General features: G+C 46.8%; 1 protein-coding gene across 4 annotated transcripts in view; it reads left to right on the top strand.

Annotated features, from left to right (window-relative positions):
- The first annotated feature begins 2,996 nt into the window (after window positions 1–2,996).
- Window positions 2,997–22,643, top strand: part of MLPH (melanophilin) — a 28,169-nt gene continuing 8,522 nt past the window's right edge. Inside the window, exons 1-10 of one of the 4 annotated variants that reach the window (XM_065841163.2) lie at window positions 3,004–3,528; window positions 7,287–7,508; window positions 7,731–7,867; window positions 8,985–9,023; window positions 10,048–10,142; window positions 11,175–11,303; window positions 12,681–12,876; window positions 14,149–14,309; window positions 18,711–18,794; window positions 20,498–20,689. In XM_065841163.2, the coding sequence (XP_065697235.1) occupies window positions 3,419–3,528; window positions 7,287–7,508; window positions 7,731–7,867; window positions 8,985–9,023; window positions 10,048–10,142; window positions 11,175–11,303; window positions 12,681–12,876; window positions 14,149–14,309; window positions 18,711–18,794; window positions 20,498–20,689 (1,365 nt within the window). In that variant the 5' untranslated portion in view covers window positions 3,004–3,418. Of the gene's footprint in view, window positions 3,529–7,286; window positions 7,509–7,730; window positions 7,868–8,984; window positions 9,024–10,047; window positions 10,143–11,174; window positions 11,304–12,680; window positions 12,877–14,148; window positions 14,310–18,710; window positions 18,795–20,497; window positions 20,690–22,643 lie in introns of all 4 variants that reach the window. The other 3 variants (XM_065841166.2, XM_065841165.2, XM_065841167.2) reach the window with 3 other exon arrangements.

The raw sequence follows: 22,643 nt of genomic DNA, 5'->3' as shown, positions 1-22,643 counted from the left end.
GAACAGGATGATAAGAGGTCTTTGTAAAACTGCCAAGAAGCTGAAGGGAGCAGGAATGCCATCCCAGCCCCAAGAGATCTCATGACTTCGAGATGATTACAGGAGGATGGTGGGAGAAACAGAGACAACCGTGAAATTGCCCCTGCTTAGCAGCAAAGGCTTCCTTAGGGTCAGCAGCAATATGTTTGTTGCTGCCTTGTTTGTTGGAGCAGCCATGCTTTTGCTATGCTCCTGTGAATAAGTAATGTGTCCTCTCTGCCTGAGGCTTGAAGACGGGCTGGAGCTCCTGGTGAATGCTCCTGGTCTGACTCCAGCTGGCTTTTGGAAACTCCTCCAGTTTGGCCCAGTGCTTGGGATGACCCAGCCAAAACACCCATCAGAGTGATCCATGGAGCGAGGACGAAAGCTGGAGCTGGTACCACTGTAAATCAACCCCATTTCAGCAGCTTATCCCAATCAGCATGCTGGTTGTCACCTGCAAGACCCTGTTTTCCCACCTCCAACGCAGTGGGTATACCATACTGTGCTGCGGTCACCCTGGCACGATGATCCACTGCAAAGCACTGCTTGTGTGGGGTGAGAGCAGTGTGGTGTGTCCTCCTCCTGCATCCCCAAGTGATGTTTGACCATCTGTTTCAGTCATGGCTGTCTGCATGTGCCAGCACCAGTTTTACATGCAGGGTGATGGGAACCTCGTGTAGGCACGTCTTCCCTCTGCAGCGCTTCGGACAGCTGTTTGGAAAATAAGACATCATTACACTTAGAGAAATTGTTTTGGGTTTTTCGTTGGTTTGTTGTTTGTTTGTTCTTTCCCTTTGTTTGGCCAAGCAGGGCCTTCTGTACCTGGAGATGCCAAGCTGAAAATGAAGATGGAAGAGTGGGAGTGTTGGCTAGTTTCACTGGGGCGGCATACACTATCTTTAGATAACACTGAATAGTATCTTCATCCATCATTTTTGTTGAACTCTACTTGTAGATGGTGGTTTTACTTCCAGTTATGAGGAAAAACAAACAAACAAAACAAAACAAAAACAAACAAACAAACAAACAAAAAGGTCCAGGTGACTTGTCCTATATATCTATTAACAATTGTCTTACAAATGATTGCCAAGAACTGCAAAGATAACAGTTCATATGAATACTATTTTAAAAAGAGTGGCTCCACATCTAGAAGGACATGTTTCTCTTAAAGAAGATAGCCCAGAAATCCCCTTCTTTTATAATCTGGCAAGACTGAAAATCAGAAATTGAGCTCGAGCTCCATCCGTACTTTGTTTCCAAGGAGAGGCTTTGCTTATAACACTTCTCTCTCTCATTTTGCTACCCAGGTGCCCAGATGACCAAATCAACTGGACTTTATGTCCAGTTGAGCCTCCAGCTAACAGCAAACGCATAACTTGCCTTGTCCTTTGCATCCCTGCTCCTGACTTCCACCCCATGCACGTGTGACCACTACAGGTGCTGGTGAACTTCGTATAATATTACCTGGCCTTATGACATGTGATAATGTCTGTGTGAGTGGCTCTTGGCTTGGGTTTGTTTTGGGTTGGTTTGTTTGTCTGTGTGTTGGTGGTGTTATGTTTTTTGTGGTGTTTTTTTTGCGCATTTGGTTTTTTTCCATGAATTCATAAGATTAAGGGAGCCTTTATTCATGGTTGGATGAGGGAGGGAAAGAGCTGTGAGCAAGCAGGCTTTTAATTGTCCTCAAAGCAGAGGACTGCTGGAAGCTAGCATTTGCTGGATCTGAGCTTCTGCAAGATTCAATAAACTACTTTGAAAGAGGCAGGGTGGGGAAAGTCTTTCTTTGCTGATATATACACCACTGAGTGGGGGGAGGAGAGTTTCCCTAAAGAGATGCAGTTCCCAGGCCAACATAATTCTTGAAATCTATTCTGTGGACCTGCACCTAGGCTGTTTCCCATGCGGTATGTTTTTGGCTAAACCAGCACTTTTGGGTGGTATTGGCACTGCTAAACACTTGCATTTTTCACGTTTTCACTGCACAGCAGGCCACAACTTCCCAATTTTATACAACCTCCTTATCCTTTTAGAGGAGAAAGTATTCAGATCTGGGCAGTGCAAACCCCAGCGTTGGAGCTCCTGGCTATACTGAAAGGTCCTGGAACAGGGTCTCATTGTGATGTTAATTAGTATCTATTGACCCACTCTGCTGTTCGGATGCAGTGGGGCGAGCAGGAGCTCTCAAATACGCTTACATAAGGAGCAGCCCAACTGATGTCTGGCTCCTGCCAATAAACTAATTGCTTTTGCCAGGACCACATCTCTGCTGGCAGAGGAGCTAGAAATCAATTTCTGGCTTCCAGTGAAAATCATGTGTTCCTGATATCCTGCTCAACATTGCATCTGTACTCATCACCTTTTTCTGCGTAAAATTAATCCAAGTTTGGATTCAAAATCCATTTCTGGCTCTGTTCGAAGAGGTTAGACTAATCTTTGTTTCAAGTGAGTTACTGGGGTGGATAATTCCCTGCACCCGTGGGCAAGTGTTGTGGTTGAGAGGCAGGGGGGCTGCTCCCACCAGGCAGGACACGTATCTTCTTTGCTCTTGCCGTCTTGCTCTCTGCTTAGATATCTATCGGGGGGAAAAGTGCGGTTCATATCAATATTTGCTCTGATTATGAGAAGTGGATTTCTTTTAATATCTGATGCCTGGGGAATCCCTGCTTAGAGACACAGGGAGTGTTTTACCAAACAAGAGACCAGTTTTGGTAGCTGGATTATTGCAATATATATATTCCTTCAGGTATGTGATGTTTATAATTTCTCCTAAAATCCTATCAAACTATCTTTTCTTGCTAACTGTAAATGAGGGGAGCACTGTGTCCTAATCAAGCTGTTTGCTACAAGCCAAGCTCAACCTCCCAAATCGCCCTGAGAGCAGTTAGCAAATGTGGGAGTCCAGTCCCTGGTGTGGCTGAACTGGTGGGGGGAAGCCAGATGGTCTTGATTTTTTTCCTTACAAACCTGTTGGTGGGGAGCAGGGTGGAAATTTTTTTAATGAGATCAGGCACAGAAGGAAGAGCTGGGGAATGAGCCGCAGGGGAGCAGAGGTTGGTGGTGGGGCAGGACCCACCATGATGGAGCCAGTCTCCCTGGGTGTGCAGGCACAGCTCCTCCCAGGGATGCTCAGCCTCCTCCCAAACCCTGTGGCCTGCCTTCCCTGGGGAGGTGTTTGAAGGTTTCATTTGATTCGCACACCCTGCTCAAAACAGGCAGCTCCACTGAGAGTAAACATCTCTAACCACAGCCAGGCGGACAGAGGAGGTCTAGAGCTGCCTGCAGCTCTGCCCGTTTATATGGGCAGCCAGGGAGGTGGAGCTGAGCTCTCACCCCTCAATCAGCATCCCAGGGTACAGGGCAGTGAGTAACGGGACCAGGTTCGACTCGCCAGGACGAGATGGGGAGGAAACTGGACCTCTCCAAACTAACTGATGAAGAGGCCAAGCATGTTTGGGAAGTTGTTCAGCGGGACTTCGATCTGCGGAAAAAAGAGGAGGAACGGCTGGAGTGAGTATCTGCTCTCTGGTCTGCGAGTTTGTGTCCAAGCCAGCTGTAGCCTCAGATCTCTGTATATCCTATGGCATAGGGGCTGCAAGAATAAAGCAACACGTTGAGGATGTGGGCAAGGAGGGACAGCCAGGAGCTGGCTGGGAAAATCAAATATAGTGATTAAGAGATTACATTATCAGCTGCCAGGTGACACATTCAGGCTGCGAAGGTGCAAACTGGCGCTGGGCCATCAGCAGCAACACAGTTCAGTGTCACTACCATGGTTTATGGGTACAAATATCTGTCCTCTGCTCAGGAAATGATTTTGTGGGGCCTGACACTGGTGTGGTTATCAGGGGGAGACCTTACCTGGGAGCAAAGAATGGGATTTGACTCCTTTGCTTTTGCTTCACATGATGGTTCTCATGTGTTTAGGACAGGAGGGTATTTAGTGGGTCCTGGGAGTCCACAAACTGCTGAAGTATCCTGGAAAAATAACTGAGAGGAGTAGTAAACCTATTGTAATAGCCTTAATATGCTATACAGGGAGCTATGCTGTTCTGGGAAAGTTTTAGGGGGCCACAGACTAGGAGAAGATTGAAAACCACTGGAGCAGCAAATGGATATATTTTCTAAGTTCTTATAAACAGGGCACTGGATGAAAGTGCTGTTTTAAAAACCTTTTGTCAGATTAGATTAAATTTTGAGCACGAGAAATAGTGGGGTCTTGCTCTTTAACTATATCAGGCGTTGAACTTAATAATTTCTTACCTTTATGCAAAAAAGCTTCAGTGTCTCTGTTCAGGGTCTGGCTAAGAGCTCCTTATCCCAGCAGGATGGCTTGTACTCCTGGGCCAGGTTTGGGCAGTGCTGCTCCCCGCTGAGCTCTCATACCCTCCTAGCTCTGAAGTTTTCCAGCCAGGACTGGTGCCCATGGCACAGCAATGCTGTAGCAACTGGGAGCACATTGGGTACTCTATCAAATCCAAAGGGAAAGGTGAGAGGGGATATATGCATCGGAGCTGCCAAAACATCTCCTAAAAGCTTGCTGTTGTGGATTTCCACATGGGGCTGCGTGGAACCCTCTCCATTTACACCATTAGCCATGAGAAGCTCTCAGACATGTATTTTTGAACCTCCTGATTAATTTTTTGCCCAAGAAAACCCAGCCTGTGTGGGAGGCAGAGATAATTCAGTATCATCGTCTGCTGCCTTCCTCTGCTGGTAGCTCTGCAGTGCAGGACAGAGATCAGACAAGGGTGTTCAAAAAAATTATCACCCTGGAAAGGGTAAATGTCTCCCTTGTGATGCATCTGAGCCCTGCCTGGGGGAAGTAGGTGGGGAACCACGTTGCTGTGCCCTGCAGCAAAGAAATGGGTGAGGTGAATTCTTTACCTACTTGACCTTGATGCCAGACTGGTTTATCTAGTTCTGCTCTGATGCCCAGTAGGCTCCCAAATTGAGTGTCATGGTATGGGAGGTGCAAGATAGAGGGAAGGTCTCAGGATGTGTCTACCCCTAGCTGCTGTCTCTCTAAGTAGCATTCCCTCTGTCTCAGCGTGCTGGACATGGAGCTATGTAAGCATTTTCTGCCTGTAACAAGCTGGAACATGATGTGAGGTTCTGTGAGACCCTGCAGCCATTCACCCTGTATTCTGACCACCCTCATTTGCTCTTCTATTCATTTGTTTTTCTATTGATTGGGCTTGTATCAACCTGCAAGCCTGGAAGAAATGTTGCCCCCCATCTTAGTCTTTTTTTTTCCCTTTCTGCTACTTCTCAGCATTTTCTTTTTGGCAGAAGCTATTCATCCACAACGGACAAAGGCTTCAGCTGGCCAGAAGCTGCACAACTATGCGAGGGTAATGCCTTGCCTGAGAAATTAAATAATGGTCACTTTGTGGGGGCTCTCCCTGCTTCCTTCCATAAACTTCCCTGCCAGCACACCCCTGTTTTTGGGATGGCTCCCTGCATCTCCCCCGGAGCTCAGCTGGACTGACCCCACTGCAGTTTGGCATCCCACCAGCGTTGATTTATTCTGCCATGAGCAGAGTGGGTAAAGGACTGGCTTGCACGCCTGCCAGCAAGAAGAGACAAGAGGCGTGCGGTTCCTGCAGGTTTTAAACTGGTTTGGTTGCGACTTGTCCTTCCTCTGACAGGTCTTGTGGGCAAAGGAGGGGAGGTGAATGCATCTGACTGGTCTCTGGGAACCAGAAAAAGCAGTCCAGTGAAAGATCGGATCCTGCTGGAAACAGCCTTAGCATGGGGGTGGAAAAGGAGCACTGAGCCCAACCCAAGGGTTTTCTATTTGGGGGTTTGTTTTCAGTAGTCACATATAAATTTGCAGCTGAACATTTGCACTAGGTTGTTCAAAACATTGCTAGGACAGTGAGGAGCTGAACAGAAAAACTAGGTGCCTTGTTCAGTCTTTATACTGATTTTCGTGTGTCCCGGCTCTTCGGTTAATGCAAGTTGGTATTGTTCCAGTGTAACAGCAAACAGGCTGCACTGGCAGTGAGCTGGCGATAAGTCTCCCCCAGAAAAAAAAAAAAAACAGAGCTTATCCCTAATGTGCAAACTGATTTGGTTAAACAGAGATTAGCTCGATATGCATTCATGTTCCCATCGCTGCTCCCCAGCATTGCGCTGCCACACCAGCACGGCTCTTGCTGCAGTCGCCCCAGCGTCAGCCCTTCTGCTCGGTGGCTGGGCTGCGCCAGGAGCATCACCAGAAGCCTTGTGGTCCGTGCTGTGCTCCTGCAGCAGCCTCCAGAGTTGCTTGAGCTTTTTAGCCCAGGCTGACTTCTGGTCTGGAAAATGCAGCTTCCTAGCCTTACCGAGACAGAAAACAACTTTCTAGGACCTTCCCTACAAGTCAAACACTGCCGCTCAGCCATAGCCCCAAAGGCAAACATGCCTGAGGTGGTGCGTGGCATGGGGAACAAACAGAAAGCCCTTGGGTAACACAGCAGGCACCCCACACATCTTGCAGGTGTTTCAGCTGGCCATATTTGTCACTGGGGGTTCAGCCTTGCACAGTCACCTTCTTGCATGGGGGCATGCTCTAGCAGCCGGGTCTGGATAGTGACGGAAGCCTGTAGCGATGGACTGCCAGGAGAAGATGCTCTTGGAAAGCCTTCATGTTGGCTGAGCATTCACAAGACCATTGCGAGCATCTGCTGCTGACCTCTGAACAGTCAGGACTTCATTGCAGTTTGCTTCTGCCATTAATAAAAGCCTATGCTGAATTTAGCACTGGAGGACTAAATTAAAACCCCTTTTAATTCTTTTTCATCTCAGATTGCCTTTTTTAAAGTATTATTTATTTTATTTTTTTTTTAAGCTGAGAATTCCAGAAAGCCTTTAACTCCCAGCTGGACTTCAGGCTCAAAGATTGTCTTGGGTTCGGATGCAGGCAGAGTTTTTTTGAGAAGAGTCGCTCTCCTGAGACTCCTGGCATTTATGATCAATATCTGCGAAGCAAATGTGACAGGTTTTGGCATAACCAAACCTACTTTTAAATTTAATGGCAGCAGATCTTAACATATAGTAACCTGTCCACAATCTGGAACTCACTCCTTCGTTCAGCTTATTTAACTCGTGATATGTTGATGATCAGATTTGCCCTACAGCATTTTCCACAGGCTGAGGGACTCAGGATGTTCCCTGGAAAATCATTCCTGAAATTATTGAAGCATGATGAGCTATGACATGTGAGAATTCACAGTGAAATGCTGACAAAAACAAGTTCCTGTGTTTTGGGATGTTTTCTGCAGGGAGCTGAAATGGAAGATCGACCAGGAGAGCAGCAAGAGAGAGTTCCTGACGAATCAGTCCCACCTCAACGAAACCCACTGCGTCCACTGTCTCCAGCCCTTCAAGTTCCTGCTGAACAGCAAACGGCAGTGCCTGGACTGTCGCTTCTATACCTGCAAGAACTGCAGCCGCTACAACAAAAAAGAGCAAGGCTGGGTCTGTGATCCCTGCCGCCTGTCCAGGTACCAATCCTGCGATGGAGGGCGAGGGGCAAGGCAAGCCTCAGGGCTGAGGTTCAAGAAGAGTCACCCAAACTCAGCATCCCTTCATGCTTGTTAGAAACCATTTATGCTGGTTAGAAAACAGGCTGCATTTTTGTTAAGAGATGGCTTCTGGGGGAGGGTCCAGTCATCATGAGCATGGCCGGGTTGGCTTACCTGTGTGTGCATCCTCTCTTTGGGCAGGATCGTGAAGATCGGTTCCCTGGAGTGGTACTACGAACACGTGAGATCCCGTTTCAAGAGGTTTGGAAGTGCCAAAGTGCTGCAGTCCCTCTACGGCAGGCTGCAGCCGGGGCAGGGGCTGAGCTCCGCGTTTCTAGGTGAGGAGAAGCACCGGGGTTTCTCCTGCCCTGCTGCATGCAAGGGCTGAACAGGCATTGGAATGCACCAAGTGTAGAACATCAGCGCTGATGCTGCCCTGAGGGACATGTAGTTTCCAGATCGTGCAAAACATTTTGGGGGGGGGAAGCAGAGGTTCAGAGTGGTGCATTTATACTGGGAGCAGCAGAGCAGATGTTCTTGGTAGATTTTTTTTTTTCTCTGTTAAGATTTAAGGTTTTATCACAGACTCAAGAATATCTCATGCTTAGTTTTAAAAGTCTCATGTCCTGCACTTTGTAAGTATGTAAGACACGCAAGCTTGTTTTTCGTTCTTTTAGCTCATCACAGGGAAGAGCTTGTGAAATTAACCCAAGTTTTAACCTGCAGGTCCAAAAAACAGAGGGTAGATAGAGCCAGCTCTTGTTTTCTTCCCATGATCTAATCATTTTTACAGCCAATCTGATGATGCTCTGGCACTAACAAAACTGTATGAAAATTAGTGAGCTACCTGTCCCCATAGCTATGTTCTTCAGAGACTTACAGATCTTCAGTACTTCTGAGATTAGCCCAATAGTGCATAAACACAGGCTGAAAGCTGTTTTTAATACAGTATTTTTTACTGGATAGCTGCTGGTTGCCATTCACACAGCTCCTGCACTGCTTTGCCTGTTGCCTTGAAAAACCAGTGCGGATTTTATTCCCATCTTGAGGAGCCACAATAAAGTTTGCACAAATACCATAGACATGAGCTGATTCAAATAGTCCAATCATTCTTTTATCCAGATCACTCATGGCAGAAATATTCAGAATGAGCACGGAAGGCTGCATTTTGTGTGGCCATGTGCTGTTGGCTGAGTGTTCTCCTGCTGCTGCACTCCCAGGCGTGTTGCATCAGGACTGTGGAAGTGGTGGCAATAAGCTCTTTGACTTTTAAAAGTCAAGTCCGGTCTCCAAGTGCCTGTTTTCTTCTCTCTAAAGAACCTTTCTGATGATCATGCCTTGTGATGTCTAGAGAATGAGAACACCAGTTAACTATAGCTCTGAGGCTTGTTTTCTGTGAGATACCTGAACAAAATGTGCTTATCTATTTTTACCACCATTTTTCTTTTCATTTAGGTCTTCATGACAGAGTTTACAGCCTGCCAGACATTAACAGTAAGTGAAAAAGAGAATTGCAGCATGTGGTTTGCAGTTCAAGCAAGGTTTCCAATGTCTTTTTCTTTCCACATCCTCTGGCTACAGCCACAGTTTGGTGTGGCTGGACCAGGGAGTGCATCTCTCCACTGTGGTGGAGCTGGACTGTAACGCTCACCTCTCACACTGTGGTACACCTGGGGTCTTGAATGTAGACTCAGATGCAACAGGACCCTTAGTTACCTGCCAGACTTGAAGCTTACAACTACTCATCTCAACACACATCATATGCTTAAAGTTGGCCATATTCTTAAGGAAACTACTGAATTTGGGACCTCAGGTAGTACTCCTTAGGAGCCCTTGCAGGAAGGATTTGCTGCACCTTTCTGTTTGATACAGAACAGAGCATTTTACCCACCTTGACTTTGGTCTTGGTCTGGCATTTGTGCTGTTCCCAACGTGTTGCTGGGTTTGGCAGTGATCTGGGCACAGAGATGGGAACCCAGAAAGGAACAGGTCACTAATAGATAGTGGACCTGGCTGATGGGAACCAGGAATAGCAGCGGCAGAGCTACGTTGGGCTGAGCTGTGGTGCCTTCCAACCTGGGGTCACCCAGGTGGACCTCAGGTTGCTCTGTGGGGTACAGGTGCCCTTCGTCTTCTTGGGGTGGTCACTTCCACATCTGTGTTGGTGCACAGCTGGAAGGGGAAACAATGAGAGGCAAGCCATGCTTTTGCAAGATCAAGTGCTAAGAGTGGGTATCTGCAGCAATGCCCGGGAGCTGCACCTCAAAGAGCTTCTACCCTACAGGCCTTAGGCTGTGGTCACTGGGGCTACCTTAAGGTGTTCCTGCCCTTTTCCCACCCTTTGTCTCCTTCCATTTGCTTGGGCAACCTACTGTAGTATAAAAAATAATTGGGAGGTATTTCTAATCTGGCCTCACCTACAAATGCGTTGGTGTGACTGCCTCAGTGGGGACTTACCTCCCCCAGGAACGGGGTGCAGGAGCTGCCCATACAGAGCGTGCCATTGTCTCCCCTCCAGGTGAATGCCAGCTCCTCACCAGTGGTGGCGCTGGGGACAATAGCGATGACGAAGATGATGTCCTTCGTGGAGCTGAAGCAGAGTGCTACAGTAGAGTAAGCGTTTGGTTCTGGATCCCCTTCTGCCTTGCCCTGTGCCCTCAGCTGCTGATCGCCTGCCTTGGGTGGTAGTGGTGGCAGTGGTGGTGGCTTTCTGTGCCACATTCAAAACTGGGTCTTTCTCTGTTTTCCTTTTCTGAGATGAGCCCCTCTCACAGTTTGTGTGGAAACAACCAAGTCAGTAAAAACACAGATATTTGTCCTATGGAAAAAAGACCATCTCCTGACATTCAGGAAGACCCCAGTTAATGTCAGTGTCTCAGTTCCTACCTGTATAATGAGAACCCACCTGTTCTTTTACTACTACCTGATAGAGTAGAAGGGCAGCTGGGTTTGTGTATTTATCTCTTGTGTTTTTCTGGGACTACGTGTATGGATCGAAATGCAGATTTAAAAGTCTAGTGGGAGGTGTATTTGTCCTTGAAGCATATATGCAATCTGTCAGTGCGTTTGAAATGCTGGTACAGTTACATACATGCTGTTACATACATACCATCTCAGCCTCGTACATTTGGTATATGCTGCATTTCACACACTTTATTTTAATTTGCTTCTGAAGTCTTAAAAGCTTGTCCAAGCTGCTCCTGTCCAAAAGCAGCTGATGACTTCCCAAATGTCTAGCAAGATCTGCTCACAGTATTCTTTCTCTGGAGACAGGAGGTGCTTCAGGACTTGAAAGCATCTCCTGGAGCTCCATCTGAGCTGTAACCTGGCTCAGCTTTCCCATAGTGCCTTTACAAACGAGGAGCTTCTCACTGTCTGCTCATGGCCACGATCTTGAGCCAGAGGCTCTGGAAATCAGGAACTCACTTTTTCTTTACTCCAGCATAAGCACACACTGCCCTACATATCTGGCTCCCTGCAAGCAGGACAACATTTGACCCAAATATTCTCTACAAAAGGCAGGAGCCTTGCTTTGGGTTGTGCAAACTACGGCAAACTAAGGAGACCAGGGCCCTCCCTCTCCCTTTGCTCAAGGTCAACTGTGTTTTATGCTGAGTTTTCCTTTCCTGCACTTCCTATGCTAAGATGCGCAAGACAAAGCGCCTGCTGTCTGTCCATCCCTTTGATTTTGAACTGGACTCGGACTACTCCTCTCAGTCTCGCCGTCAGTCTGTGCAGCTCTCTCCAGCAGCCAGCAGCCCGGATGGTTTCCAGGTACTGGGAGAGTGCTGGGAGGGGGTGGTCCTTTCCTCTCTTCTTCCTCCTTGTTATCTCTGCTACCTCCTGCTTCAGCTGATGTTGAGAGGTGATGGTGCAAGTTCTCACTTCCCATAGCCCCGCTTGCCAGCTCTTCTCCCATTTCAATTGCTTTGCCTAAGGCTGAGTCAGGAGTAGGACATCTGACCAGAGCAAGGATGAGTAGTAAGATGAGACAGCAAAAAGCTCTGTGCAGACAAGAGTTTTTTTCTGTTTCCCCAAGGCTATGGGACACCCTAGTTTCCAGCAAGCTTTTGGAGGTTCGATAATCAAGGGATTAAATGAAGCCAGACCCCTCTCACATCATCCCATGCATTTTGGGGCTGGTTTTGCCATGTGATGGCACTGGGGATGTAGCTGGCCGGCAGCTTTGTGGAGCACACTGCCCTTCTGAGATTGAGATGAATCCTGCGGAGCCAGTGTGACTGCAAGGATGACACCTGCAGGCTGGTGGTCCCCAACAGTCAGAGGGGAGAATAAAAACTATGCATGAACACTGGTTATGTCTATATAAGAGACTATATATGTCTCAGTGTCAGGAGATGCTGACCAGGAGTAGGGCCCATGGGCAGCTCCAGCACAAGTGACTGCAGTGAGCTGTGCCCCCTGATCCCAGCAAGGGCTGGGGCTGAGCCATCCCTACCTTTCAGCTCTGGGGGAGCAATGCGGATGGGGCGGCCTTGGATGTAGCAAAAGATCTTCCAGCCTGAGATGCTTCAGATCAAGCTTTATGGATTAGTCTTATTTGCCTTTCCTATTTACATTTCACTTAAAAAAAAAAAAAAAAAAAGTAGCTTTAAACTGTGCCCCTGAGTAGAACTAGAATGTGCTGAAATGTGTAACAAAGGCTTTACAAAAAAAAAAATCCACATCAACTTACATAAATTGATAGGAATTTTAGGCAAACAATTAGATTAATTCTTTCTTTATCTAAGCCTGTCTTTATGTGTCAGAATTCAATGTGAGTCTAGGGAGGGCTGGCTTCTGTGGAGACCATCCGAATCAGATCTATCAGTTGCAGATTATTTGAGGGGCAGAAAGTGGTTGTTTGAATACGTGAAAGTGCACGGTGTCTAAAAGAGTGGAGCTCTTTGTGGCCTTGTTGAAGGCACTGTGTGCCTCGTTCTTGTAAAACTTAACAGTGCCCCCTGGCAGTGATAAGAAGTATTGCTCAGGGTTCATCAGCAAGATAAATAAAGCTTTAAAATTAATTGTTAAGAATTGGCATTATAAAAGGTCATCCTATACATGTATTGGAGGATAAAGCTAGGAGCTGTTAGTGAAGGTCAGGGTGTCGTCATGGGCAGCTGCTCAGCAGCAATCCTCATCTCTCAGTCCTTCCCAGATTTCCCCAACTCAGCTGAAGATGCTCCCCAGAAGGAGTCCAGGATCGCAGAAGCGGATCTGGTTTTCCACCACGTCTTGCAGGAACAGGGACCAGGCACGAGTCCTCCAGAACAGCACTTCAGCACAGAGGTTCGGCTCACCGTCAATTCACGAACAAGGAGCCTGGACAGAAATGCAAAACTTGGTAGGTGTCTCTGGCCACATTCTACTTGTATCTCGGGGTAAAGTGTCTGCAAGACTTGGACCAAAATGAAAATGTCTTTCATTTTTTTTTTTTTTAATAACCTCAAAGTTATTAAAAATCTTGAGTGTCAAGACAAAACATCCATCTGCATTTTTTTTTCCTTGAAGGAATCAGCTGAAATTCTTTAGTTGTAATGGGCTGGTCTTGTTCCCAATGAACTCCTTTCTCAAAACTAGAGGGATGGCGATTGAAGGTTTAAACTGTCCATCCCTCCATATCTGGAGGCCTTATCCAGGGTAGAAACTAGATACAAACAAATGACACTACTAGAAACAATGGGATGTGTTTCCTCCTGCAGGCAGGGACAAATGAGTTGAACTCCTTGCCAAAGGATGGTGTGGGTGCAAACAGTTTACAGTTTTAAGGGGACTTGAGCTGGAGTAAGACTGGACAATAACAATGCAAGTGCTGGGGATTGCTAAGCAGTATCCTTGTAGCTGGGCAGGGTGCACCAGCAGGCTACAGGATCTGTGGTTTTGTGAGTCTATAAATATCATAACAAACAATGGTGCAGAATTTGATTTTTATTCCCACTGTTTTTTTCTGCTGTGATAGCAGAGCCAGAGACATTGGACACTGACCTGTTCACATGCAACTGTAGAACACATATACCCTTCTGGGTGCCCAACTGCTTAGTTGTATTTTCAGGGCACTAGGAAACACTGGGTAAACCTCACTGTGTACTGTTTAAATTCCTACTCTAAGCCCCTCTGGGGTGACATAGCAGCAGAGCTCTCTGGTTTGTTAATGCCATTTTCTCTGATTTTTCTTGCCTCATTCAAAATTCTACTTTGGATCTTCTCTTAAACACTCCATCGTAGACTGGTACTTCTCTGACCTGAGATAAATACCTTCCAGCACTTGAACGATGCATGAAAGGCAGTGTCTAAACCCATGTTCCAATAAAACTGAAAAGGCAATAGCAGTTTTTGATGAGGGGGCTATTTGTAACATGAGAGAGCAAGGATGATGCTCCTCCTGCCCTACTGCTATCTCAGTAATGCCACCATGGATGAAGCTGCAGCCTGGCCCATTGTAGCCATGCTTAACCTTAGTAACTCTTGCAGAAGCATTTCTTGTCAAAGGATATAAAGTGTGATTTGGAGAAGTGCCTCATTACTTGCTTGTCTTAAGGATGGGGCTGATGTTCAGGAAGTAACTCAAGGGTATGAATCTGTTGCACCTTTGTGCTGAAGCCTTCTGTCTCCAAAGGCAGTCCTTGGAATGAGCAGCCCCGGTCCACATACTCTGCAGACATGGACACATCTGATGAGGATGTGAAGGGAGTCCAGTTCCCTGCCTACCCGCCCCATCACGTGAAACGCCGGAACAGAACCTCATCCCAGGAGAATGTCAGCCACTCCAGGAATCAGGTACCAAACAGCTACTAAACCTCTTGTGAGACCAAGTCTGTGGCCAAGCCTGACTTGCTATAAATGATGTTTGTTATCTGTGAGGTGCAGGATGGTGTCATCTGGTTCAGAGAAGAGCAGCAGTGATGGCAAACTGGGGTGCAACCACAGTAGTCAGTCTCCCAGCGAGGATGGATGTGAAGCATGAGCAGAAAAGCTGGTGTGCCATAAATATCCACACAACCATTGCCCTTTCTGTGCAGGGGTGGTTTGGTGTCATGCTTCCCATTTGCAGGTCCAAGAGTGAGCAGAGTGGATCCCAGATCCCTATAGACTCAAGATCCCTCGTCCTCTTCAGCTCAGGAGCTGAAGAAGCTGGGGGTGTAGCCACTTTGCATTGCCAGAGCAAGACAGTGGGCCGGTGGGTGGGTGGCTCATCTATAATAGGTGTCACATCACAGTTGTGTGGCATCAGCCCAATGAATGGCCATGTCTTGCCCTTCATGTCGTAAGGCACCTGCTAAGTTGAAATGGGAGCAGGGCTGAGATCTGGGAAGGTGTATTTAAGGTCCTTCATTCATTAAAGTGAAGAAGAATAGACTTCTCTCTGCACTGTTAGGATGATACAGAAGCATTCTGGAGCTCTGTGCTGCTTCTACCAGGTCTTCTTTCTAGCTCTTCCATTTTTACACCCATGGCACTGGTGCTTCATTCTGCTCATGCTGCTGTTGCAGGAACAAGCCTGCCTTCATTGCTGTTAATTTTCCAGCCTGTCCTTATAAATCTGAGAGTTACATGTGGTTTCCTGTGTTCCCAAAAAGCATTTCTTCAATTGAACGTGTTGGTGCTTTATCATCAGACATAGGTTTAGAGAGGGATATTTAATAAGCATCAAGATCCTTTTTATTTCTTTGCAGTGTGTAGTGTTCCTGCCCTGGTAGGACTGGGTCAGGACGACTTGTCACTTGTCTCTCCTGAATGATGATAATAGGGGGAACAGTCTAGAGAAAGGTGTCAAAAAGGCTATGAGCTTGTGTTTTAATTGTCAAGCAAGGACCTGCAGTTCTTGATACCACCTTTGTGGGTGGTAGGAATTGTAAAAAGCATCCCTCAGACTGCTTAGGCTGCAAAATGCACCATGATGTTTGACTACAGATACATAGGGAGAGCCAGCAGCACAGTTGCTGCTCACATCCTGGAGCCCCCTTTGGGGGTTGTCGGTGGTGGGATCTGTCACTACAACCATCCCTCGACAGCACACTTCATCTGCCAGTATAGAGAAGCTTTTCCTTTGCCTTTTAGTTCTCCCAGCACATGTTTTAATTAGTAAACGCCATTCCTTTTTCAGCCAGCGGTAAATGGAAGAACTCTGGTCTGCCTGTCCCTAATGAGGCCACGGTATGTTAGGCATGAAATGTGCACCATGTTTTGCAGTGGGGAAATGGGGCCAAATTCTTACCAATGCTTCAGATGACTTCCTTCATCAGCTGGGCCAGCTCTCGCTTCAGAGGGGTCCAGTGTGCTTTGTGGTTTGTTCCATCACACCAGTACAAAGGCTGCTGTGGAGCCTTGTCACTAATGGTTATGAGACATCTTCTCACTCCCAATTTAACCCCATTTGCTCTTATGCCAGCATTATTCATTAGCTTAAATAGCTCTTCGTCCTTCCTGCCCTTTCTGCTGCTGATGCATTTACAGCTAGCAACCGTCCTCCCGCCGAGCCTTCTCCTCGCCCAGCAGGAAGAGATCTGGCTCTGTGCTGGACCATTAACTTCAGAACGATGCATATGTGCATTGTTTCTGCTGTTGGTCAACGTGAGGCCAGGTGCCAGCTCAAAGAAGAGAGAAGGCAAGAGCATCCATGTTCCAGTGCTAGACAGCTGTGTTGTATTGGCAGAGCTGGAAGATGTTCAGAAGAGGCTGGTGTCCATCCCCTTGTCCTGAGGTTGGAGGAGATGCAGGGGCTAAGTCTGGAAGGAGGGCAGAGACAGGCCAGAAGGGATATGGGACAGCAGGCAGTGGACTGCGTTCTCCTGAGCAGCAAAGCGGTGGCTCTTGAGCTGATTACAGGCACTTCCAGTGTATGTCTTATGGCTATCATCAGGGTTTCTGGGGTGTCCCAGACCCTCATGGGACATCTCAGGGGACAGTAAGGATGGCTGAGTATGACTGGTCACCCTGGTGCTGCATTTCTCAGAGGATGTGCGCTTCGGCAACTCAATATTTTAGTCTGTGGGGTTTAGGGTCCAGAACCATGTTTGTTAACCCTGTATTGAATCTCACAGCCTGGCTTCAAAAGCAATGTTTTCTTGGTAGACATTTTGTTGGTATCTAAAGGTTCCAACAGGTGGAGAGCTCGCTTCTTTGCTCTGCATCACTTTGACCCCACAGATGAAAACCCTCTTTTCCAAAATGCCTTAGGTTTGTCAAAATAGATTTGATCTGAAAATTGATTTTGCTTTAATTCTGGAAAGGATGCAGTGTTCAGTACCCAAAAGCAGGAATGTAACTTGCCCAGTAACAAAAGCAGTGGCTGTTTCCTAGTCCTGTGATTCCAGGAACTGAAGGTGCTAGAACAAAATTTTAAAACGAAACACTATTAAAAATGCTCTTAAACCTGATGAGACATTAAAAGCGGCCCTGAATTTGGAACAGGGCATTCACACAAGAAAACACTTGATTTCAGCAGAGATCACTCAAAACCCAGGTCTGTGCCTTTGGTAGGAATAAGACGAAGGCACAAGGAATAGCACCAATTCACCACACCTCCCCAAAAGCCATTTTCCTGAACCTCAAGGTAGCTTAGTGGTCCTGGATTCCCAAAGTTCTGATGTCATCTGGCTCCTCATCTTTACATAAATCAGCTTTACATAAAGCTTCTGATAGAGGTCTTGGGTATTTGAGAGTCTGGAGACAGAACCTCTGCTAGAATACCTGTCTTTCCTCCCCAGCAGCAAGTGATTTTTTGCCATAACTGACATCATCCTTATGGGCTGAATTTTATGTTTCTTCCCATGAAGTGTTTTACTACAGAGCACCATTTGCCAGTCTTTGTCACGCAGAGAGCAGTTCAGGACAGTCCAGCCCCCGATGGTTCGTCACCAACGCTTCCTTTGAAGCTGGTGGCCCGTCACAGACCTCTCATTGTCACCAGGGAGCAATGCAAGAGTCAGGCCTTCAACAGTACCGAGAAACCACTTACAGATGGATTGGGCTGCTTCCTGTCTGTGGGTTTAATGCTGCTTAAAGATGCTTTCCGTTTGGGAGGGTAATTACAGCGCTCTGCTGTGCAGGGTGTCAGGTTTTTGTATTCAGCTTCCCTTTAGCAGAGACAATCTCTTCAAGCTGTTGTGAGGATCTAATTAATTGAATATTAGCAGGCACAAAAACTAGTTGAGTAGATGGAAATGTTATAAAAACAAAACAAAACCCTCGCATCTCTTTGTTACTGCATTTACTTACTGCATTTGCTGCTCATTCCCTTTGAATGGGGGGCAGCCACTCAGAACAGCAGTGACGTGGAAGGTGGTGTTTTATCTATACAAAATGAGCAATATTTCTCACCATTTGTGTTTGATTTGTTTGGATCAAAGGAGAAACACCCCTTCTTTTAAAGAAAGAAAAACTTCCATTTCTAAAAGGAAAAAAAAAAAAAACAACCAACCAAACAAAAAAATCTTCCTTTACTATTTTTAGTGATTCAGCCACAGAAGTTTGTCTTGGCTCTTGAGCATAGAAAGCAACTTCTCTTGCATTTTCAGGATTTTGTCTGTCTTTCTCTTCTCTTCATGCCCCTTTTTTCAGTCAGAAGAGTGAGGGAGAAAAGAGGGGCAAGCATCTTGGTAAATCAGTGCATAGAAAAGTCAGAAAATTTCAAAGTGTGGTGGGGAAAACTTTCAGGTTTAGTTTTTCTATTTGGAATTTTTCATGGGAAATTTTTACCTTGTTCCATTTTCTTTTCCAGTGCTGTATTGGTAGGGGGGGCAAAGGGGTAGTAGCTACTTGAAAAACATGTTAGTAGGAAGAAAAAACTGCTGTTGACTTCAATTTGGGGAAGCATGTGACAGCTACATGGCTTTGTTGCAGCCTGGTGCTTTTTTCTGGACAAGGGACATAAAGGGGCTGGTGATGTGGTTTTATGTTCACTGTATCAAAGCTACCCATGCTTTGGTGAGAACTGCGGTGTGCTGGGTACTCAGCATGGCTTTGAGTTTTACAGCTTCAAGGAGAGCTTGTCAGGGTGTCCAGGGTCATTTTTTTAAGACGTTATTTTTTAATGTCTTTTAATTCAGCTCATGGTGGTGATGTCTTGCTGCTTGCTTTCTTATGTGGGTTGCATTGTTTTCTCACTGTCCTGGCAGCGGTGGCCGGTCTGTTCTCTACTCCTTTTCTCTCTCTCTCTGTCTCTCTTCTTTCCTCCAGATTCATGAGCTGAACAAGCGCATGTCTGCAATCGAATGCATGCTGAACCGCTTGGAGGAAAAAATCCTGGTGCGCTCTGATGAGGTAACTGGGCAAAGCCAGGGCTGTGCTGGCCCCCTTCGCATCTGAGAGGCTTCTCTGAAACTGCTGGCACGCAGGCAGAAAGCTGAACAGACAAATTGGCTCGGCTTGCTTGATTTCAACCCTCTGTTTTGGCCTTAGAGGCTCCTCTCCAGTTTGAGGTGTGGGAGTGCCTTAGAAAACATTGCATGGCAGGACAGAAACAGAAGCAAATTAACCCATGTGTATGGGCCCCTGTACAAGCTGGAGTCTTCCTTGCCCCTTCTGCACCAGGAAAATTTGGTTTCAATGTAGTACTCTGTGGAAGGCTAATCTCAGGAGTGGTTCTATGTGGGCGTCAGTACATCTGCAGAGTTGCAACAGCTCATTTGAAATCATGGAGGAATCAATTAGCACATATGGGAAAGTGACCTGGTTATTGTGAATACAAGATCTGAGTCAAGAAGGATTTCTGAATCCCTTCTGAGCTGCCCTTGTCTTACTGTACCGTCAAGCTTGGAAGAAAAGAGCTAAATTAAGTTAAATTTGGGCAGCAATGTAGAATCTGTGAATACTCAGGTCACTTAACATTGATTTTGAGTTTCTAATTTTAGACTATGTACTTTTCCTCCATGTGAACCCAACACCTTGAGCTGCTCTGACAGCTTAGTAGAACAGATAGTGATAATTACAGAGAAGTCCCCTAGGTGTAGATGAAACAACGCAAGTTTCTTTTTTTTCTAAAATTTATGACAAGGATGGCCATGTTTGTAACCATTCAGTGTTTCTGTCAGTAAATCTGACCAAGGGAGCAGGAGATCTGCAAGCTTGCAGGTTCCCGTGCTTTGTTCCCATGTCTAGGACAGATCAGAGTAGGGGCAGTGGGTCTAAACAGCTGCAGTACAAGCTGAGGTTAACTATTAAGAAAAGCTTTGTAGCAGAAAGGATAGCGGAGCCCAGGAATAGGTTGCCTGGAAGAAAGATGCCGTTGTTCAAGGTCATTAAAAAGAGCTTAGACAAAAACCCATCAAGTATGACACAGGTAATTGTATTCCTGTGTTAATACAAGGGACAGTGAGTGCAATAACTTCTGGAGAACCCTTCCAGTACCTGGTAGTTTAATAGGATTCTTCTTCAGGTAACACGGATTGCACCTAATAACAGGGCCCTGTGGAAATATGCCATCTGTCCTACAGGGAAAATTTGCTGCATGTTTTCTCCTTGCAAATAAGATAACCTAAAGGCTCTGAAAGCTACCTCGGGGAGTTCAGGTGGCTGCTTCCCTCGGCCTGGTGGACCATGCCTTTTGGTCCTTGTGATCTCTGTCCTCAGATCCACCAGCCATGCTGTGGCTCCTAATGAAAATGTGATTTTTGGCCCCAAATCCTCCATGCACACCTTTTTAAGGGGGAGGGGTGGAAATTCACAGAGAAAAACAAGCAAATTCTATGTGTGGGGAAAATTGCAATGGAGGATTTTTATATCAAGGGTTTGTATTCGTCAGCATAGAGCTGGAGTGCAGCTCACTGGGCTCTGCTCTTCCTATGGGTGGTCTGGCTGTTTCTTGTGAGAATGGGTGCAGAGAGAGGGCTTGAAGTCACCTTTGGAAAGAAGTCATGCTCCTAGAGCTCCTCTGCTGACCAGTCCTGGTGAGTGTGTCTGGACCCGATCATACCCTACTGTCCCCCACAGAAGACTTACACAGCTCTCTTGTTCTGCTCCTTCAGTCTCCAGCCCCAGAGTCCCAGCTTGATCCTGATGCTGAGGAGGAGGAGTTGAAGAGGAAGCTGGAGGAGCTGGCTAGCAACATCAGTGACAAAGAAGTCTCTTCTGAAGAAGAGGAGTGCGAAGAAGAGAAGAGAGTGAAGAAACTAGAGATGAGTTCCTCCAGTGATGACATGGCCAGAGATGCTCGAAAGGTAATCTGTGTCCTCCCACCCACACCATTCTCAGCTCCATCTGTGGTTATTTCTATTCTCGAAGGCTTATAACTTGTTCTGTTCCACATCTCCACCTTGATGTCTCCCATTGTTGTCTGGCACAGCTGTCTGCCTGAGAGAGAAGTCCCAAAGTTTTGGATCTGGACCTTGTAGACCCTCCCAGTTTCATCCAGGAGTCACAAGTCTCTTAGAGGTCTTGTGAGCTACTGCTTGTCATGGAGAGGTACACTACCTCCACATCTCTATAAAAGAGTTGTCTCAAAATCTGAATGCTATTAAGGAGAAGAGAGTCCTAGAGTGGGATACAAACTCAGCGATGATTTAGTGCTGCCAGCCTCTGTCAGGCACCTGCTACAGCTTGAAACATCTCTTCCAGACCTGTCAGTGCTCCTGAGTCCCAAAATCCCTGGTCCCACTTCCACTCTGCTAGGTCAGCATCTCCTGTACTCACAGGACTGTGCTGGCTCCTGTCCCCTACTCAGTGGTGAGTGATCCATGGGGATGTGGGTCAGCAAGAGGAGGAGGGATTGCAGCATCTATGCAGCCCTGTTCCCATTCCTCATCCGCGTGGCTCACTGCAGCTCTGATTTGTCCCCTTGCCTGTTGGGTGCATTGCAGAGATCTGCTTTTCTCCCCACGTATCTCCACAGCAGGGCTGGAGAAGCTTGCATTTGTGTGCAGCCTTGCAGAGAGGCGAATTGCTTCCCTGGCTGGAAAGCAAGAGCAAACAGAGGTGCTGGACAGCTTCCCATGCACCCATCAGGTGGCAGGGCTGGGTGACAGCACCAGGGATGAGCAACCGATGACAGCCCAGGTGACTCAAAGAGAGATCTTGTGCATCTCCAGATGTGCGGAGCCTCCTGAGATGGTCCATTAGCACAAAACTAAGAGGTCAGCATTCCTTGTTGAGCCTCTAATGGCTTATTTGCTCATCTTCTCCCTCCCGCCTTGGTGATGGACGTGCTACGTGTGTGTTTGCTCTGACACACTCATCACTGGTGAGCGTGATGAAGGGAGCGAGCAGAGGCTGCGCTGCCCCTCTCCTCTCCTGCAAACCTCCTTCCATCCAAAGTTACCGAGACTTTCATGGTGCCACGAGGCCTCTCTTTAATGTGCTTTTGTTCCTCAGCCTCACAAGGTAAAATCTGGCTGCTGCTGGGCTTGGACAGAGCAACTGCATGTGCACACATGGTGCATTTAGTGAATCTGTCCCAAGTATGAGTCTCTGCACAACTCTATGTCAAATATCCGGATTATAGCAAGCAATTATGCCCAGAATGGCTTCCTTCATGATTTTGGGTACCATTTGCTGTGCTCTTACTGACACTAGATCAGCAGTGCACTGCATCCTTACAGAAAGCCTCCTTTACTGCCTCCTTTTTCCTAAAAGCTGCTTTTAGATATGATTACTGCAGCTAGACTTATCTACCGCTCATGGCTCAAATGATGTGCATCTTCTTAGCAACTATTTCCAGTTAATTGCAGCACAGGCAGTGAGTGGTAACGCACCAAGCCAAGGCAACTTAATTTCTGTGTGAGCTGCTGATCTGCAGCAGACAGAGGCTCAACCCCTGATCTGTGCTCAGGAACAAGATGTTAGTGGAGTATCAATATAAGTTTCTTCATTCTCATAAAACGAAGCCTAGGTTCTCCAGATTTTCTGCTTTCTTTTACAAAAACCCAGCTATGAAGCAAGGAGGGCACAGACATTGTTGCTTCTCAGTGGGGTCGTGCAGGCAAGTAACACAGGAGCTATATGACAGCTCCTAAGCAAAGAGAGACCCAGCTGGGTTGCAACAGCTTCAGAAGAACCAAATTTAAGAAGTGAAGCAGAATTCAACTTTTTGCATCGTGGCAACACACCAAGTATCAAATATCTTTGTGCGGTATTGGGTTAGAAATGCCTGTGGTGAGGTAGATGGAGCAGCCTTGG

The sequence above is a fragment of the Patagioenas fasciata genome, chromosome 7 (assembly GCF_037038585.1).
Source record: "Patagioenas fasciata isolate bPatFas1 chromosome 7, bPatFas1.hap1, whole genome shotgun sequence".
NCBI lineage: Eukaryota > Metazoa > Chordata > Aves > Columbiformes > Columbidae > Patagioenas > Patagioenas fasciata.
This window is presented reverse-complemented; position numbering and strand designations above follow the sequence as displayed.